Source organism: Carcharodon carcharias, chromosome 19, assembly GCF_017639515.1.
Source record: "Carcharodon carcharias isolate sCarCar2 chromosome 19, sCarCar2.pri, whole genome shotgun sequence".
NCBI classification, from domain to species: Eukaryota; Metazoa; Chordata; class Chondrichthyes; order Lamniformes; family Lamnidae; genus Carcharodon; species Carcharodon carcharias.
Window position 1 is genome coordinate 106685310 of NC_054485.1, and position 15275 is coordinate 106700584.

The 15275-nt window shown below is 45.4% G+C and overlaps 1 protein-coding gene across 1 annotated transcript in view; it reads left to right on the plus strand.

Annotated features, from left to right (window-relative positions):
* LOC121291315 (proline-rich transmembrane protein 1-like) overlaps positions 1-14503 on the plus strand; it is a 43439-nt gene extending 28936 nt beyond the window's left edge. The window contains exons 3-5 of the mRNA XM_041212387.1: positions 6165-6460; positions 10672-10857; positions 14139-14503. Coding sequence (XP_041068321.1) covers positions 6165-6460; positions 10672-10857; positions 14139-14315 — 659 coding nt within the window. The 3' untranslated portion in view covers positions 14316-14503. The remainder of the gene's footprint in view (positions 1-6164; positions 6461-10671; positions 10858-14138) is intronic.
* Positions 14504-15275: the final 772 nt, after the last annotated feature.

The following is a 15275-nucleotide window of genomic DNA, read 5'->3' on the forward strand; positions in this document are numbered from 1 at the left end:
GTGTAGTGACCAGAACTGCACACAGTCCGTCAGCTATGGCCAAACTAGTGTCACCTCCCTTTTATATTCTATGCCCACTTAATAAAGGCATGTATCCCACATGCCTTTGTGACCACCTTCTCAGGAAGTATCATGGAGCTTTGACATCCACCTGAAGAAAAAGACTGGTCTTCAGTTTAAAGTTTCATCTAACAGAGGGCACCCATAGCTGTGCAACACCAAAGTACCCAGTACTGGACTGGGAGGATCAGCAATGCAGGGGCACACGTTGACCTGTGCAAGTGGCCTGAAGACGGTGAGGGTTGAGGATGCAGTCTCCAGAGGAGGTGAGGGCAGGTGGAAGTGTGAGGGTGTGTGTGAGAGAGTGAGTGGTGATGTCACTGGACTTGGCAGTGAGTGAGGTGCCAGTGAATGTGCGATAGCTTTGTGAGTGTGTAGGTTTAGAGTGATGAGATGATTGCTTTACCCTGGTTACATGGATGAGATCATACATCTTTTTGCACTGGAAGGCCAACCTCTTGTGTTCCTGTGTTCAAGAATAGAGGAGCCTCAGCTCTTGACCTTGTCCAACAGGTACTTGCTCCCTGTGTGGATGAGGAACAGGGCTGTAGGGAAGATGAGCCAGCTGACCACGGCACTGTGGCACAGGAGGCCATTCAAGAGGGGGGAGCAAAACGACAAAAAGTAGTTGTAGGGGATTCTATAATTAGGGGAATTGATAGCTTCCTTTGTAAGCAGGATCGAGAGTCCCGCATGGTATGTTGCCTGCCCGGTGCCAGGGTGAGGGACATCTCTGACCGGCTTGAAAGGATATTGGAGAGGGAGGGGGAGGATCCAGTCGTTGTGGTCCACGTCGGGACAAGTAAAATAGGTAAGACTAGGAAAGAGGACCTGTTTGGGGATTATCAGGAACTAGGAACTAAATTAAAGAACAGGTCCTCAAGGGTAATAATCTGTGGATTATTACCCGAGCCACGTGCAAATTGGCATAGGGACGCGAGAATAAGGGAAGTAAACACATGGCTGAAGGAGAGCTGCGGGAAAGAGGGGTTCCATTTCGTTGGGCACTGGCATCAGTACTGGAACAGGAGGGTTCTGTACTGTTGGGATGGTCTCCATCTGAACCAATCTGGAACCAATGTTCTAGTGAAAAGGGTAAATGGGGTGGTCAACAGGACTTTAAACTAGAAAGTGGGGGGGAAAGGAAAGGTAAAACTCCAAGAAGTATCACTATTGGGAAACAAAGCAGCAGGTTGGCATGTGGGGGGCAGGGGGTGGATTCAACTTCATGGAAAATTATGAAAAAACTGAAAAGAAATGAGAGCCCAGGAGAGGCTATTAAAGTCTCCAGAACACAAGATAGGACAAGAGTGTTTGGAAAGGGCTAGGAATCTAACTTCAAGCACATCAGATAAAGGGATGACAATGACAGAGGGGACGGGAAATGCAGGACTGAAGCTGTTGTATCTGAATGCACGCAGTATACGAAATAAGGTAAATGAGCTTGAGGCGCAGATTGAAATTGGCAGGTATGATGTGGTGGGCATCACGGAGACAAGGCTGCAAGGGGATCAGGACTGGGAGCTAAATATCCAAGGATATACATCCTATTGAAAAGATAGGCAGGCTGGCAGAGGGGATGGGGTTGCTTTGTTAGTAAGAAATGAAATTAAATCGATAGCAAGAAATGATGTAGGGTCAATGATATAGAATCTGTGTGGGTATAGTTGAGGAACTGCAAAGGTAAAAAAACCATATTGGGAGTTATGTACAGGCCTCCGAACAGTAGTCAGGATGTGGGGCACAATGTACACCAGGAGATAGAAAAGGCGTGTAAGAAAGGCAAGGTTACAGTGATCATGGGGGAATTTCAATATGCAGGCAGACTGGGAAAATCAGGTTGGTAGTGGATCCCAAGAAAAGGAATTTGTGGAATGTCTACGAGATGGCTTTGGAGCAGCTTGTGGTGGAGCCCGCTAGGGAACAGGCAATTCTAGATTTAGTGATGTGGAATGAAGCAGATTTGATAAGGGAGCTTAAGGTGAAGGAACCCTTAGGAGGAAATGACCATAATATGATAGAATTTACCCTGCAATTTGAGAGGAAAAAGCTGGAATCAGATGTAACGGTATTACAGTTGAATAAAGGCAACTACAGAGGCATGAGGGAGGAGCTGGCCAGAATTGGCTGGGAGATGAGCCTAGCAGGAAAGACAGTGGAACAGCAATGGCAGGAGTTTCTGGGAGTAATTTGGGAGACACAGCAAAAATTCATCCCTAGGAAGAAGCATACTAAAGGGAAGACGAGGCAACCATGGCTGACAAGGGAAGTCAGGGACAGCATAAAAGCTAAAGAGAAAGCATGCAATGCGGCGAAGAGCAGTGGGAAACCATGGGATTGGGAGGCCTACAAAGACCAACAGAGGACAACTAAAAAAGAAATAAGGAGGTAAAAGATTAAATATGAGGGTAAACTAGCCAGTAATATAAAAAAAATTGCAAGAGTTTTTTTAGATATATAAAGGGTAAGAGAGAGGCAAAACTGGACATTGGGCTGCTGGAAAATGACGCTGGAGAAGTAGTAGTGGGGAACAAAGAAATGGCGGAGGAACTGAATAGGTACTTTGCGTCAGGCTTCACAGTGGAAGACACGAGTAACATCCCCAAAGTTCAAGAGAGTCGGGGGTCAGAGGTGAGTATGGTGGCCATTACCAAGGAGAAGGTGCTAGGAAAACTGAAAGGTTGGAAAGTGGATAAATCACCTGGGCCAGATGGATTACACCCCAGGGTTCTGAAGGAGATAGCTGAAGAGATAGTGGAGGCGTTAGTGGTGATCTTTCAGGAATCACTGGAGTCAGGGAGGGTCCCAGAGGACTGGAAAATCGCTAATGTAACCCCCGTGTTTAAGAAGGGAGTGAGGCAAAAGACGAGAAATTACAGGCCGATTAGCCTGACCTCAGTCGTTAGTAAGATTTTAGAGTCCATTATTAAGGATGAGATTTCAGAATACTTGGAAGTGCATGGTAAAATAGGGCAAAGTCAGCATGGTTTCATCAAGGGGAGGTCATGCCTGACAAATCTGGTAGAATTCTTTGAGGAGGTAACAAGTAGATTAGACAAAGGAGAGCCAATGGACGTTATCTACTTGGACTTCCAGAAGCCTTTGACAAGGTGCCGCACAGGAGGCTGCTCAGTAAGATAAGAGCCCATGGTGTTAGAGGCAAGGTACTAGCATGGATAGAAGATTGGCTGTCTGGCAGGAGGCAGAGAGTGGGGATAAGGGGGTCCTTCTCAGGATGGCGGCCGGGGACTAGTGGAGTTCCGCAGGGGTCAGTGTTGGGACCACAACTTTTCACTTTATATATTAATGATCTAGATGAAAGAACTGAGGGCATTCTGGCTAAGTTTGCAGATGATACAAAGATAGGTGGAGGGACAGGTAGTATTGAGGAGGCAGGGAGGCTGCAGAAGGATTTGGACAGGTTAGGAGAATGGGCAAAGAAGTGGCAGATGGAATACAATGTAGGGAAGTGTGAGGTCATGCACTTTGGTAGGAAGAATAGAGACAGGGACTATTTTCTAAATGGGGAGAGAATTCATAAATCTGTAGTGCAAAGGGACTTGGGAGTCCTAGTCCAGGATTCTCTTAAGGTTAACTTGCAGGTTGACTTGGTAGTTAGGAAGGCAAATGCAATATTGGCATTTATTTTGAGAGGACTAGAATATAGAAGCAGGGATGTGCTGCTGAGGCTTTATAAGGCTCTGGTCGGACCACATTTAGAATATTGTGAGCAATTTTGGTCCCCGTAACTCAGGAAGGATGTTCTGGCCCTGGAGAGGTTCCAGAGGAGGTTCATGAGAATGATCCCAGGAATGAAAGGCTTAACATATGAGGAACGTTTGAGGACTCTGGGTCTATACTTGATGGAGTTTAGAAGGAGGAGGGGGCATCTGATTGAAACTTACAGAATAGTGAAAGGCCTGGATAGAGTGGGTGTGGGGAAGATGTTTCCATTAGTAGGAGTGACTAGGACCCGAGGGCACAGCCTCAGAGTAAAGGGAAGACCTTTTAGTACAGAGATGAGGAGAAACTTCTTTAGCCAGAGAGTGGTGAATCTATGGAACTCATTGCCACAGAAGGCTGTGGAGGCCAGGTCATTGAGTGTATTTAAGACCGAGATCGATAGGTTCTTGATTGGTAAGGGGATCAAAGGTTATGCGGAGAAGGCGGGAGAATGGGGTTGAGAAACGTATCAGCCATGATTGAATGGCGGAACAGACTCAATGGGCCGAGTAGCCTAATTTCTGTTCCTATGTCTTACCGTCTTGTGGTCTTGTGTTCAGCCTTGGCACTGACCACCACTGCTACCACCTCCCAAGCCAGAATGGTGAGACTGATGTGCCTCATGTGGCCAGAGCAGAGTTCGAGGTTATAGCAGTGGGCCTCCACGATGTCCAGAAGGTGTCCCAGGGATGAGTCACTGAATCAGGGAGCTGCACTCTTCTTTGCTTTTGGGGCTATGTCTTCACCAGAGCATTCCTGGACTGCAAGCTTTGAGAAGTGTGTGTGTGTGCAGCTGCAGTTTAAATACAGCACCCTGCATAAGGAAGCAGCAAGGTAATAGCATGGCGGGCAAATCGGAGGCTACCTGCCAGCGCCTGTGGCTGCACAATTAATGAGGTGGGAATGGGATGATATGGTGCGAATACCTGCCTTTGCAGCCGGCGGGTAAAATTACATTTTTCCCGCCTACTACCACACTTTGTGCAAATCTGGGATGATTTCCTCCTTGTATGTTCTTGTATTCTTGTACTGTCTGTCTATCTATTCATCAATCTCATCTAACTTGCCTGGTGATTTTCACCTGCCAGCCAGGCTTTAGCATTCAAGTACACAAAAATGCAGCAAAATGTGATCCTGAAGTGTATGATTCCAGCTCAGTATAGGAGAGTTGGCAGTGGCTTTGTGAATGGTGTTTTCCACTAACAGGATACTGCTGTCAGCCCAAAAGGATATTCTGCCTACCATATAATTGAGCAATGTCATGTTTAAATTTCACTGCCTGATCCATAGCCTGTACAACTCAGCGATTGGCCGATTGAATCAAACAGCATGTCCCTTAGGTTGTTCGTAATAGGCAAAGTACAGACCATACTTAACCAGCCTTGCGCTTGCAAAACCCAAAACAAAACACATACTGTTAGGTATGATTCTGCGATTGGGCAGCACTTGGCTGAGGGGAGGTGGTGGCATAATGGCATTGTTCATTATCTAATATTCTGGGGACCTTGGTTCAAATTCCACCACAGAAGATAGTGAAATTTGAATTTAATAAAAACCTGGAATTATAGCCATTGTTGTTAAAAACCCATCTGGTTCACTAACGTCCTTTAGGAAAGGAAATGTGCCATCCTTGTCTGGCTGATATGTGACTCCAGGCCCACAGCCAAGGCTCAGTGAGCAATGCCACATCATATGAATGAATTAAAAAAAAATTAGTTGCACTAGCTAACAATAAATTTAAGAAACATGAAAATGCTGGAAAAACTCAGCAGGTCTAACAGCATCTCTGGAGAGAAAGACAACCTCTGAAGAAGAGTCATATGGACTTGAAACGTTAACTCTGTCTTTCTCTCCACAGATGCTGATAACTGCTGAGTTTTTCCAGCATTTTCTATCTTTGTTTCAGATTTCCAGCATCTGCAGTATTTTGCTTTTAACCAGTTTAAGATAATCAGTTGAACTCGTAACATGGCTCATTTATATTTGCTAGATTCAGGGATCTATTCTCTGCAAACAAATGGAATATGTTCAAGTTCAAGCCTTGAGCCTTTTTTGACTTACCCAAGAACTTGGGGATCCTCTTGTATCCCTGTTGCTTCCTCTAAGGCAACACCTCAGTCAATCAGAGTCAACTTGACAACAAATCAGCACTTTTTCTCTTGTGGTATAAATGTTGTCACCATTTGAACTTTGGCATTCTTACATTTGTCCTGATGAGCGCAAGATGAAAAGCTTCATCAACATGTCTGTCCTTCCAGTAATCTTAGAGTTGGTAGTATTGGCATTCAGCATGCGCGTTTGTGTTTGGGGTATGAAGTATATTGCGTTTAGTAATAAGCCTTGGTTGTTCATGAATTATTTCCCCTTTCCTTACATTTTAGGTTCATCAGATGGGCTAGCACAGCCCTCCTCACCTCCCCCCTACAACCAAGTGATCGAGACGCGTCACAATGCCTTGTCACCAGGGTATTCTGTGCCGCCACAGCTGCCTCCTCTTCCCCTGGGCATGCGGGGCTACATTCAGGAGACCCAGTTCCATGGCAGAGCACCAGGATACACTGCCCTGCTGCCACATGGACCCGTGGGGCCAGGAACCTACATCTCGCCACCTCCCCCAGGCTATGCTGTACAGCTTCAACCCTATGCAACCCTTGTCCCAGTCTATCCTATTGGAAATGTGAGTACTCAGCAATCTTCCAATTATAAAGCATCCTTGCTATGGTTATTTGCTTTAATTTTGGATATCAGCCAAATTAATACTATATGATTCCTGTAGATTGGAGTTTCAGGGCTGGTGATAGCAACGAAGCATAATTCAGGCCCCTTCTTAAACTTGAATCTTCCACTAGCCATGGTTTCATGGGCAGTACTCTCGTGCGTGAGTCAGAAGCCCCACTTCAGGGATTTGAGCCCATAATTCAGGCTGACATTCCCAGTGTATTACAGAGGGAGGATTGCACTGTCAGAGATGCTGTCTTTTGGATGAAACATTAAATGGAGGCCTTTTCCACCCTCAGGTGAATGTAAAAGACCCCATGACACTAATTGAAGAAGGGCAGGGAGTTCTTCCAGGTGTGCCGGCCAATATTTATCCCCCAACCAACAATGGTTAATAAAAAAATGGATTATCTAGTCATCACTTCAATGCCGTTTGTGGGCTCTTCCCTGCATGCAAATTGACTGCCACATTTCTTAAACTGTAACAATATCTCCTGGCTTCTGTCATATTTTCTTTAATAATGACTCCTGTGAAGCGCCTTTGGACATTTTACTTCATTAAAGGTGCTATATAAATGCAAGTTGCTGTTGCTGTGATGAGGGGTCTCTCCTGGGTTAAAGCGGGGGAGTTTTATTCAGCATATAACCATCCAGCTAGTGTGTTTGTGCTGGTGTTCAAAGCATTTGCTTTGCTGGTGCTAACGTTTCATCATCTTGTTAAGTACAAAATTTACACTTTCGCACTTTGTATTGGACAGTGGTGAATGGGAGTGAGTAGGCGAAGAGTGCATGGGTCATTTCTGCACCTGAAATCCACTCAGCACCTTATTTGATTGATAATTGCTTATACACAATTGAAACGAGGGTTTATTTGGTTCTGTTTTCCAAATGTCATTGCTCAGGAGGTTAACTCTGGGTGGGAAACACTGAATTGTTCATCAGTTATTTGCTTCTGATTGTTGGCAGTACTTCGTACTCTCCTGTGATTGTTCTCTCTCATATAAAATATATATATATATATATAATACATACATATCAGTGCTCCAGGCTGCACTCCTACTGCTCAATGCCCTTCAGCCTTGTAAAGTTCATAACTGCAATTTTCCTCTCTAATACTCCTAGTGCACAATGGGAGTGACTATCATCAACAACTTACATTTATGTAGTACCCGCAATGTAGTAAGATATCCCACTTGGGACTTGAGTGTAATCTACAAAATTTGACACCGAGCCACATAGGGAGATACGATGACAAGGTTGGTCAAAGAGGTGAGTTTTAAGGAGCATCTTAGAGGAGGAAAGAGAACTAGAGAGGTTTAGGGAAGGAATCCTAGAGCTTAGGGCCTATGCATCTGAAGGCACAGTCACCTATAGTGGAGCAATTAAAATTGGAATGTTGAAGAATCCAGCATTAGAGGGGCTCAGATAGCTCAAGAGAGTTACAGAGCTATGGAGGGACAAAGCCATGGAGGAATTTGTAAACAAGAACTTAAAAATCAAGATGTTACAGGAAATTCTGTACTCCCAGCCTGTGATTACCCCAGTGGCAAATTGAATTAGAGGAACTGGGGTGTGGAGCTTCCTGATACAGGCTCCTGTCTTTTCCCCCTGTGTGCTCAAGCAGAAAATGTTGTCCCGTATCTCTTGGCCTGTAATGAATTGGAGGCATAGAACGCATATTGGCACTAGGGAACAAGAGAATGATTTTCCTATGGTTTGGGAAGCCTTGGGATTTGTTCTGTGGTATCTGGTGATCTGAGCTCAGTCGTGATTTTGGATTCAATTTAATTGTTGGAAGGTCGAATCTTTCGCAACGGGTGAGCCAAACTAAGCAAATAGGTTTTGGAACAAGCAAGTGTGAAGTGCTGGCAAATACGTGAGGTGGGGAGGAGGAGGAGGAGGGGAGGGGGTGGTGGAGTGGGGGGGTGGGGGGGAACAAATGAGCAGTAGAGGTTTTCCATGAATGGTGCCAAAATAGCCAATGGGCTGCTTGAAACATATCTCAGGGGATTTTAGTAACCTGTACTTTTACTACATTGAAATGGCTGGCCATTTATTCCCCTCACCCAGAACAATATCATCTGAGGTAGTACGGTACAATAGTGGTACTAGATTAACAATCCAGATGTTCAAACCACACACTGGCAAGTTATGAAAGTGAATTTAATAAATCATTAACAACAGCCAGATTGTCGGACAAGACAAACTGTGTCAATAATGTCCTTCAGGAATGGGAAAGCTGACAACTCTACTTAGTCTTTCCTACATAACACTCCAGTCGAACAATCTCACAGTTGATTCTGAAAGCTCTCTGAACTGACCTAGCAAGCTGAGGGGCTGTAAACCAGCTGCTGCACAACACAAGGGCTGCAGCTGTTCAAGAATAAAGTTTGCCACCACTTCTAATGGAAACACAATTTTGACAAATGGGAAAACCTTGAATGCAAATCCCTCACCCTCCCACATTAAGAGGAAAGGTAGCTAGGGAGGGAACAGGGTTCCACTGCTTCCTAATTCAATTTGCTGCATGTCTTGTTTGAACAAGCAGCCTGTAGGTTCTGTCTGGATTTCATCGGGCAGCAGATGCCAGAAATTACTGGTGAGTACGAGCTGCAGGAAGGCACACAGGCACTGGGCTCCTTCACTATGAATACAGCCGGAGCAGGGAAGACACTCACATCTTTGAATGCCTCAGGTTGACATTTTAACAGACATTTGTCATCTCACAAAGGGACTTCTCTGATCACAGATGCCCACAGACTATCAGCTCTGCCAGTCTAATGGGTTGTAAAGTTGAACTGTCTCCGGAGAGAAGTGAAATCATTCAGTTCAGAAAAGGCCAACAAGTATTTCTCTGTCACCTATCCCTTTACTTAAGAAGAAAGCCAGATGTAGGGCTAAGGTCCTTTGTAGCAGGGCAGCCTACAAGATGCACTACAGGAACTAACTTGGGCAGCAACTTCCAAACCCATGACCACTACTATCTAGAAGGACAAGGGCAGCAGATAGATGGGAACACCACCACCTGGAAGTTCCCCTCCAAGCCATTCACCATCCTAACTTGGAAAAATATCACCATATATCATCATTCCCTCACTGCTGCTGGGTCAAAATCCTGGAACTCCCTCCCTAAATGCACTGTGGGTGTACCTACGCCACAGGGACTGCGGTGGTTCAAGAAGGCAGCTCACCACCACCTTCTCAAGGGCAATTAGGTATGGGCAATAAATGCTGGCCGAGCCAGCAATGCCCACATCCCATAAATGGATCTTATAAAAGTAGGAGATGGTGTGATGGGAGATGTAAACAGGTATGGACCGTCTCATAGAAGGGGCTTGATTCACATTCAAATATTTCTATAAAGGTTCAATTCAATTTAAAAAGGGCTTTTTAGGACAGTTTGTGGGATCTAGTGGGTGCTGGGATCGTAGACTTTAAGTTTGTTTTGCTCTTGCAAGTTGCCTTAATTTTGGGTTCATGGCTGTAGATATTGCTAGAAATTATGACAGAATAGGTTTCCATTTGTTGCAGCCAGCAAGGGTGGGGGCTACTGAAACAGGCATATCATATTGCCAAGGGTCCCTGTACCAAGGGGGCAACTTTTCATTCAAGGTGACAATCGAACTGGGCCGCTTGGCTGGCTAAACCCCAGTCAAATTACAAACTAGGCTCCTGGTGAACCTTCAGCTTGCTTCACAGCACACCTTGACTTTCCTTCCACTGAATATACAAAATCAGCATCCAGGAAGAGGCAAATTGGTCCATCAAGACTTTGCTGGGCATGGTTGAAGTATCATGATGAAACACCAAAACCCAAAGAGTAAATCCAGGGCCAAAAGAGCAAATTTTATCAACAGGAGAGAGAATTGTGAGTTGGGTAAATTGGTTTGTAGATTCACTATGAAGCCATTTCACCCAACCCACATGTTGGGATGGGATTGGGTGCAATGCTGGCTTTACACCCTCGCTGATTTATCAATGACTCATCAGTGAAGTTACTGGAGAGTAATATTAGGCAGTGGCTTAAAACTGGGATACCACCAGTTCCCATCATATTGTTATAACTGACTGTGCTTTCAGCAGATGCATATGACTCCTGACATCAAGCCAACCACAGTGTTATTAAATCTGCAAAGGAACATAAAGCAACACTTTCTTATTTCATTCCAGCATCCCCCACCCTACCTGCCGGGATACACTGGGATTTCTCCAGGCACTCAGCAGTCTCAGATCCCTTCAGGATTCCGAATCCTGGAACCACAAAGGCCGCCTCATGACTACCTACCCATCGCAGTGCTGACCACAGTTTGCTGCTTCTGGCCAACGGGAATCATTGCCATTATTAAAGCACTGGAGGTAAAAGACTGCATTCTCAGTCAGTTCACTCACTCTGATTAAATCATCAGTGGATAAGATACTCCTATCAATTGGCCTTATTCCAGCTGCCTGAGATATATCCAAGTGACAGATTCAGTGATTTGAGTTTAATGGATTTTCCATGTTCTGTTTGCATGCTGTTAAAATCTAACCTCACAACATTCAAACCCAATATAAACCCAACACTAAAATTACAAAGGATATACAACACAGAAACAGGCCATTCAGTCCAACCATTCAATGCCAGTGTTTATGCTCCACTTGAACCTTCGCTCATTTTTTCCTCATTTAAATCTATCAGCCTAACCCTCTAGTCCCTTCTTCCTTAAATCTTTGTCTAGTTTTCCATTAAATGCATTTTTAATATTCTATACTATTCTATTTGCCTTTTCTGAACTAGATGATTTCAATTCTTTCCAAAGGTCAGTTTTCAGTATTTTGTATGTGTATCTGTGTCGCTTCTTAGATGTAAATATGTCTGTGCAAGAGACACTTCATGGGAAACAAGTGAACACATTTGCTAAAATAGCCGACAATGGAATATTATAACAGGCATTAAAGGTGTGCTTGCTTTTTAAGTTATCAGACTACTTATTCAACATTCAAAACAGGACAAACTGAAATTTCCTCCTGTTATATATTCCCTAGCTCCCAACTCCATCCCTCTCTTTGGCAACTGTCTGAGATTGAACTAAACTGTTCGCAACATTGGTGTCATATTTGACCCAAAGCGAGCTTCTGACCATATATCCCCATTGTCACTAAGACCATTTACTTCCACCTTCATAACATCGGCTGCCTTCATTCCTGTCTCAGCTCATCTGTTGCTAAAACCCTCTCTCATGCTTTTGTTATCTCTGTTTGTGACTGTTCCAGTGCACTCCTGGCTGGTATCCCACATTCTACCCCCTCTAAACTTGAGGTCATCCAAAACTCTGCTGCCCCTGTCTTAACTTGCCGTTCACTTCCTGTTCAGGTGAATTTCCTGTTCAGCTTTCACACTATGCTTGCTGGCTCACATTGATTCCAGTTAAGCAGCGCCTTGATTTTAATATTCTCAACCTTGTTTACAAATCCCTCCATGGCCTCTCCCTTCCCTATCTCTGTAATCTCCTCCAGCCAAACAAGCCTTCTAGATATCTGCCCTCATCTAAATCTGGCCTCTTCAGCATCCCTGATTTTAATCGCTCCGCTATTGGTGGCCATGCCACCAGCTGCTGAGACCCTGAGCTTTAATATTCCCTCCTGAACCTCTCAGCCGCACCATCCTGTTTTCTTCCTTTAAGATGCTCCTTAATATCTAGTTCTTTGACGAAGCTTTTGGCCATCTGCCACAATATCACCTTAATGTGACTTGGTATCTAATTTTGCTTTATAACGTTCCTGTGAAATGCCTTGGTATGTTTTATTGCATTAAAGATGCTACATTAAAGGTGCCTAGTGTCCTAGGCCCAACCATCTTTAGCTGCTTCATCAATGACTTTCCTTCGATCATAAGGTCAGAAGTGGGATGTTCGCTGATGATTGCACAATGTTCAGCACCATTTGCGACTTCTGAAATACTGAAGCAGTCCATGTCCAAATGCAGCAAAACTGGACAATCTCCAGGTTTGGACAGACAAGAGGCAAATAACATTTGCACCACACAAGTGCCAGGCAATGACCATTTCCAACAAGGGAGAATCTAACCATCGCCCCTTGACATTCAATGGCATTACCACCGCTGAATCCCCACTATCCACATCCTGAATGTTACCATTGAACAGAAACTGAACTGGACGATCCATATAAATACTGTGGCTACAAGAGCTGGTCAAAGGTGAGGAATCCTGTGGCAAGTACCTCACCTCCTGACTCCCTAGAGCCTGTCCACCATCTACAAAGCACAAGTCAGGAGTGTGATGTAATATTATCCACTTGCCTGGATGAGTGTATCTCCAATAACACTCAAGAAGCTTGATACCATCCAAGACAAAGCAGCCCACTTAAGTGGCACCCCATCCGCAAACCTTCACTCCCTCCATCACTGACAAACAGTGTGTATCATCTACAAGGTGCCCTGCAGAAACTCACCAAGGTTCCTCAGACAGTGCCATCCAAAAGCACAACCACTACCATCTAGAAGGACAAGTGCAGCAGATATATGGAAACACCACGACCTGGAAGTTCCCCTAAAAGCCACTCACTATCCTGACTTGGAAATATACCATCTTCCCTTCACTGTCGCTGGGTCAAAATCCTGGAACTCCTTCCCTAACAGCACTGTGGGTGTACCTACACCACAGAGACTGAAGCGGTTCAAGAAGGCAGCTCACCACCACCTTCTCAAGGGCAATTAGGGATGGGCAATAAATGCTGACCGAGCCAGCGACGCCCACATCCCATGAATGAATTAAAAAGATATAAATATAAGTTGTTATTGTTTGTCACAGTCAGTATTTTGAAGCTCATAATCTCTGTATTTCTGCTCCTCTCTGCTTATTCTGGTGTATCTGTGTTGAAGCTTTGACCCCAGTGTGTGACCCCCACATCAGCTTTAATGAGGCTTGATATGTGACAGGATGACCTACTGGTTATCCAATAGTGACTGTGAATAGAAACTCATGTCTCCACACATTTTCCTTCTAAACCAAAAGGGCGGAATTTCCTGTATGACAGCGGCAGAAATAATCACAGCTCGATATCCAACCAAGGTTGCAAACTATTTGTTCCTACTGACAGTGAATGTCATGGCCAACATATCACCAATGTTGACAGCTCTAGTGAAGAAATGAATCCCCCCTGCTTGACTACAGGCTGTACAGTGAATAACTATTCATTGGAAGAGACAGGTGTGAGAATCAACCCTTTCCAATAGGGGGGTTAACCCGTCTATGTCAGCCCTGCCTCGGTGAGTAATATTCTCACCTCCGAGTCAGAAAGTTGTGTGTTCAAGTCCCATTCTAGAGAGTTGAGCACTGCATCTAAGCTGATGGTCCCAATGTAATACTGAGGAAGGGATGTACTGCCAGAGATGCAGTTTTTGAATGTGAAGTTACAGCTGAAGCCCTTTTTACTCTCTCTCAAGTGGATGGACAGTATCCTATTCTGAAGGAGAGCAGGGGAGTTCTCTCCATGGTCCTGGCCAGTAGTTATCAATCAGTGAGTACAGGGTGGGCGTGAATGGGATTTGATGTGAGTTAGGACACAGGCGACAGATTTTGGCCAGACTGTGGTTATGGATGGTCTCTAAACCTACCTTATTCTTCTTTCCCCCGCAGACTCGGGCAGCAGTGACACGGGGCGACCAGCTATCAGCGGAGATCGCCTCTCGCCAGGCTCGCAACTATTCCTTCGTCAGCCTGGCTGTGGGAATTGCAGCCATGGTCCTCTGCGCTATCCTAGTGATCGTCGTGGTGATTGAGGCCAAACACCGTGATGCTGAATGGGACCCATAGGCTCACTGGGGGCAAGACAAGCAATTGCGGCTCCGTGGCGATAGGAATACCAGCGCTCCCAGAGTATTCTGGAGCCTCCAGGACTGAAAGATTAATCTTCTGGACACTGTGACAAGGAGCAAAAAAACATTGGGGTTTCCAAAACAAAATGGTTTCTCATTATCTAACAACACGTTCACTTATTAGCCCAAAAGTATTGGTGATATTGGAGCAGGATGGTTGAAGGTGGGCAGTCGTTGGTGAAACCTTGGACAGGGCTTACTGTTTGCAATGGGGGTCTTGGTTAGAGAACTGGTAAGTGCCTCATATGGCCTCCATTGGTGAAGGCCCACCAGTAGTGCCAATTAGATACTTAAATTTGGTCTTCCCCTGGATTAAAGACCCCAGGGCCTGAAATCCTTTCCCCCAAGAGCTGCCAGCCAATTAGAGGCAGCTTTTCATTGCCTCCATTCCGAGAGTGGTCGCAGCTGACAATTTATGCACTGGAGGCCCAGGATGAATGAGAGACCCCAGGCCAAAGGTGAGTGAGGGTAGGCTGGGGGTTATGGGGTGTGGGTCACAGGGAAGGCAGGGGAATTGACATCAAGGGCAGGTGGTGGCTCTCAGCGGGTTCCCCCCTTCCCAATGCCAAGTCCCTCGATCAGGGACTGAGTGCCTCTGAATGAGAAACTTCCGCTGTTACCCACCACTCCCCCACCCCTCCCACCCCCCCCACCTACAAATCCCCCAGAAAATCCGTTCAGGCTTCCCTGGTCCTCTGGTTGCATACTAGTGAGGGTGGGATGTGACTCCTATTAATGCCCATTTAAGGGTTTTAATTAGCACCTGGGTGGGAAGGCTGTCCATGAGCCTTCCTGCCCCAGCCTTAATCAGGTGGAGGTGGGAAGTTGACGGAGTTCTCAACCACATCCTCCTGCCTGATTAAGTGCCTCACTGCCTCCGAACTTACCATGGGAGGGC